This window comes from Bidens hawaiensis, unplaced genomic scaffold (genome assembly GCF_021521415.1).
Source record: "Bidens hawaiensis isolate Kalapana, Puna unplaced genomic scaffold, B.hawaiensis_p1.1 tig00002125_1, whole genome shotgun sequence".
NCBI classification, from domain to species: Eukaryota; Viridiplantae; Streptophyta; class Magnoliopsida; order Asterales; family Asteraceae; genus Bidens; species Bidens hawaiensis.
Genome location: NW_027491113.1, coordinates 2,037,944 through 2,042,756, shown reverse-complemented (window position 1 = coordinate 2,042,756; position 4,813 = coordinate 2,037,944). Strand labels below are relative to the sequence as shown.

Sequence of the window (4,813 nt, the reverse complement as noted above, 5' to 3'; positions counted from 1 at the left end):
AATTTAAGTGGGAAAAATAGTTCGGTTGCTATAAACAGCGCTAACGAGTTTTTCGACTCAATTTTGTAAAATAAGAAAAACATACTAGCTCATTGTAAAAATCCAAAATATTTTCACGAATTGCTTAAAACATCTAATATACGTGTTCTATAAGTTTTTTTTCGTCTTTACTGATGATACAATGCTTGTTTTGGTACTAACGAATGTGTTTAAGTTCACAACATATTGTTAAACGAATCTCTTTTCGTTTAAATGATTTTGTACGTACCGGGGTCTTAATTTCAATATGTTAGTCACTATAATATATATCACTTATATATAACCCCCCAGTATATATACGGGTCATAACCAGTATCGTTCGGCTAAAAGTTTAATCTCTACGAAATAATCAATTAATTGATTACTCACTACATAATTAAATAAGGTGTACCTCGTTTTGTCATTAATTTCACATTCTCCCACCGTTAAGAATTTTCATCCCCGAAATTCAATGTATCAATGGCTTTCTTTTTAGGGAAAAGGTATGGGTAATTCTTTCGGAATTCATCTTTTCGTTCCCAAGTGTATTCGGGTCCATGTTGTGAGTTCCACATAACTTTCACCAATGAAATTTTGTCGTGTCATAATTGTTTGGTTTTCCCATCTACTATTTCTACGGGTTCCTCTACAATGTTTAGCTTATCGTTTGCCTGTACATATAACAGTGGTACTATCCCGTTTCATCAGTTTGACACGTTTTCAGGTTCGATACGTGAAACCATCATGAATAGTACTCAGTTCCAAGTGTAGTTTCAGTCGATAGGCTATGGGGCCAACTTTAGAAATGATTTCATAAGGTCCGATGTACCTTGGAGCTAGTTTACCGGTCTTACCAAATCTTATAATGCCTTACCACAGGGACACTTTAAGAAACACTTTATCGCCCATTTCAAAGAATAACGGTTTTCTACGAACATTGGCATAACTCTTTTGTCGGTCACGGGCAGCTTTCAGTTTCTGTTTATTCTTAAGAATCTTATCGGTTGTATCCTGAATAAAATTGGATCTTGTAATCTAAGTATCGCCAACTCCTGTCTAGCAAAGTGGTGATCTACGTTTTTGCCCTCATAATGCTTCATACGGTGCCGCTTGTATACTACTATGATAACTATTATTGTAATATAATTCAATGAGTGGGAGATGTTGGTCACAATTCCCTTTAAAATTCAATACACAAGCAAGAAGCAAATCTTCTAATGTTTGAATTCTTCTTTCGGATTGGCCATTTGTTTGAGGGTCGTAAGCGGTACTTAAATCTATACGGGTTCCAAAGCTTCTTTCACTTCTTGCCAAAAATGAGAAGTAAAGTGGCTATATCGATTAGAAATAAGTGAAAGTGGTACACCATGTCAAGATATGATTTCATCGATACAAATTTGGGTGAGTTTTCTGGTAGTGTAATTGTTATGGATCGGAAGGAAGTGTGGATGTTTGGTTAATCGATCAACTATCACCCAAATTGCATTATACCCTCAAGAGGTTTTGGGAAAGTGTGTTACGAAGTCCATGGTAATTTGTTCCCATTTCCACTGGGGTATTTCGGGTTGTTATAACATTCACGAAGGTTTTTGATATTCAGCCTTAACACGAGAACATGTTACACATTTACTTACATAGTGGCTATATCTTTCTTCATACCAGGCCTCCAATAAAATTCTTTAACATCTTTATACATCTTATCGGTACCTAGATGAATAGAATAATTGGAATTATGCGCTTCATCAAGAATAAATTCATGACGGTTATGAAGAGTTGGGATCCATATTCGGTTTTTAAAATAAAGTATTTCATCGGTTTTCTTTTCGAAATTCTTCTCGTTCCTATGTAAGTCTTCTCTTTTCAAGTGATCTTCTTTTAAGGCTTCATTTTGGGCGATACGAATCTACTCAGTATGGCTACCCTGGACAATCATTTCAAGTGCTCGTACTCTAAGAGGTTTAATATTATCTTTTCAGCTCAAGGCATCGACTACTATATTAGCCTCGCTTGGATGGTATTTAATTTCACAATCGTAATCATTTAGCAGTTCTACCTATCTTCTTTGCCTCATGTTCAGCTCTTTTTGATCAAATATGTGTTGTAGGCTTTTGTGGTATGTGTAAAATGTACACTTGGTACCATACAAATGATGTCTCCAGACCTTAAGTGCAAAGATAACTGCTCCCAATTCTATGTCACGATAGGTATAATTATTTTCGTGTACTTATAATTGTCGGGAGGCATATGCTATTATCTTGTTTCTTTGCATTAGTACGTATCCTAAACCTTTACGAGATGCGTCACAATAGACTACCAAGTCATCAGCTTCTTTTGGAAGACTTAATATTGGAGCTTCACACAACTTTTGTTTTAACGGTTGGAAGGCCATTTCTTGTTCTTCTCCCCAGTTATACATTCGATCTTTTTGAGTTAGGAGGGTTACGTGTTGGGAAATACTGGAAAATTTTTCAATGAAATGCCGGTAATACCCAGCTAATCCCAGAAATTGACGGATTGTCTTCGGTGACTTAGGCGCTTGCCAATTTTAAATGGCTTCTATTTTACTGGGATCTACTTGAATTCCTTGTTGGTTTACGATGTGTCCTATACATTGTACTTCTTGTAGGAAAAATTTACACTTGGACAACTTTGCATACAGTTTATCCTTTCTTAGTAACTCCATAATTACCCGTAGATGTTGCTCATGTTCCTATTTACTTTTTGAGTATATTAATATTTCATCAATGAATACTATTACGAACTTGTCAATGTAGGGTTTACAGACTCGATTCATGAGATCCATAAATATTTCTAGTGCATTGGTTAATCTGAACGGCATAACTAAAAATTCATAGTAACCATACCGAGCTCGAAAGGCTCTTTTTTAGGAAAATATCCCGCTCCCTGAAGTTGGTCAAACAAGTCGCCAGTTCGAGGTAGAGGGTATCTATTCTTAACAGTCACTTTGTTCAATAGCTGGTAATCAATACATATTTGAAAACTTCCATTCTTATTTTTTAACAAACAAAACCGGTGCTCCCCATGGTGATTAACTAGGACGTATAAAACCCCTATCTAGTAATTCTTGCAATTGATTGGTTAATTCTTGAATTTCAGAAGGTGCAAGTCGGTAAGGTGCCTTAGCGATTGGAGCTGGTCCTGGTATTCGGTCAATACGAAATTCAACCTGTTGGGTCGGTGGTAAACCAGGTAACTCATCGGGGAAAATATCCGAACAATCTTGTTCCACTGGGATGTCTTCTATACGTTTTTCATCGGGGTTCTTAGTGGTTACACTTGCCAAATATACCATACAACCTTGGCGTAAATACTTCAGTACCTTAGGGTGGGATACATGAGACAATGCATTACCGGATTTCTCTCCCTGTACTATGATCGCTTCATCATCTGAAAGGGGAATTCTAACAGTTTTGTCCTTACAAACGATTTCGGCTTTGTACTTAGATAACCAATCCATACCGATTATCACATCGAAATTTCCTAATTCTACCGAGAGTAAATCAATAAGGAATGGTTGGTCATTCATGATAAAAGGGCTGTTTTGAACTATTTGATTAACAATTATAGACTTACCGTTAGCAAGTTATATAGTACAAGGATCTATCATTTCACTAACCAGCATATTTCTCGAAGGTAAAAAGTTAGCAGATATAAAACTTCTATTGGCTCCCGTATCAAAACTAAAGCATACTGACCAAATTCTAAGAATGTACCTGTCACTGCATTTGGGTCCTGTCCTCTAGCTGGGTTGGAAGTTTATGTTTGCACTTGATTTTGCATCCTCATTGCACCTTAGTTCAGTTTGGGGCAGTATCTCCTAAAATGTTCCGTACTACCAAACTCATAGCAAGTATGGAGATTAATTGTGGGTGGAGTTTGTTGATTGAGTTGTTGTCGGGTTGGTTGGGGTCGAGGTGGCTGAGGACGACGAGGTTGGTTTGTCTGAGGTGGTCGGTTAACATTGTTTGTGACGGTTCTCCAGTTCGGGGCATAGTGCCCGGTTTTTCCACATGTATGACACATTACCGGTCGACATTCACCTACGAGATGCAAATTACATTTCTAGGATTTTGGTAAGGTCCCTTTATACACTTCTTGTTTATCAAAATTGGTCATGGCATACTTTTGGGTTATCGGACGGGCACGCTTATTATGTGGATTCCTTTGTACTCTAGTCCCATGTTGAGTCAAAAAATTGACCTAAGGGGAAGATTGTTGAGTCAAAGATTTGACCAAAATAAAGTACATGGAAGATTGGAATCTTCTCAACCTCCTCAGAATTTGCTAAGTATGGATCCGGGCACACCTTAGACTTCTGAGCAAGCTTTTACTTAGCCGGGTACGATATTTTGTCTATCGGGCAAGGTTATCTTCAAGTAGTCTTCTTTAGTGGATATCCGAGCAGGGTTTGCAAATTAGTGCATTGCCGGGCAAGGTTCACTAGTTTATGTAGATCCGGGCAAGGTTCACTTTGTCAAGCAAGTCTGTTCTTCATAGCCAAGTAGAGTTCACTCCCGAGTAAGCTTTTGGCTAACCAAGTCCATGAAGCCAAGTGATTGGAAGACCGGGCAAGGCATTCTTTAATAATTATGGTCCGAGCAAGCTTGATGTATAAATGGAATATCTCTACGTAACATCGGGCAAGGTTCAACTCAAGCAAGGAACAGTACTCCCGAGTACACTTTGCTAATAAGTTATATTATAGCAAAGAGTTGAAATGGACCATCGAAGAACAAGGTTGCTCGTAAGGGTTTTTCGGGAAAAGTCTGGCAAA

The 4,813-nt window shown here is 37.7% G+C and overlaps 1 protein-coding gene across 1 annotated transcript; it reads right to left on the bottom strand.

The window, feature by feature from the left end:
- Positions 1-3,067: 3,067 nt before the first annotated feature.
- LOC143607873 (uncharacterized) lies at positions 3,068-3,565 on the bottom strand. The gene has a single exon (XM_077083158.1). It carries the CDS (start codon positions 3,563-3,565, stop codon positions 3,068-3,070), a length of 498 nt encoding a protein of 165 aa, XP_076939273.1.
- Between the last annotated feature and the right edge of the window lie 1,248 nt (positions 3,566-4,813).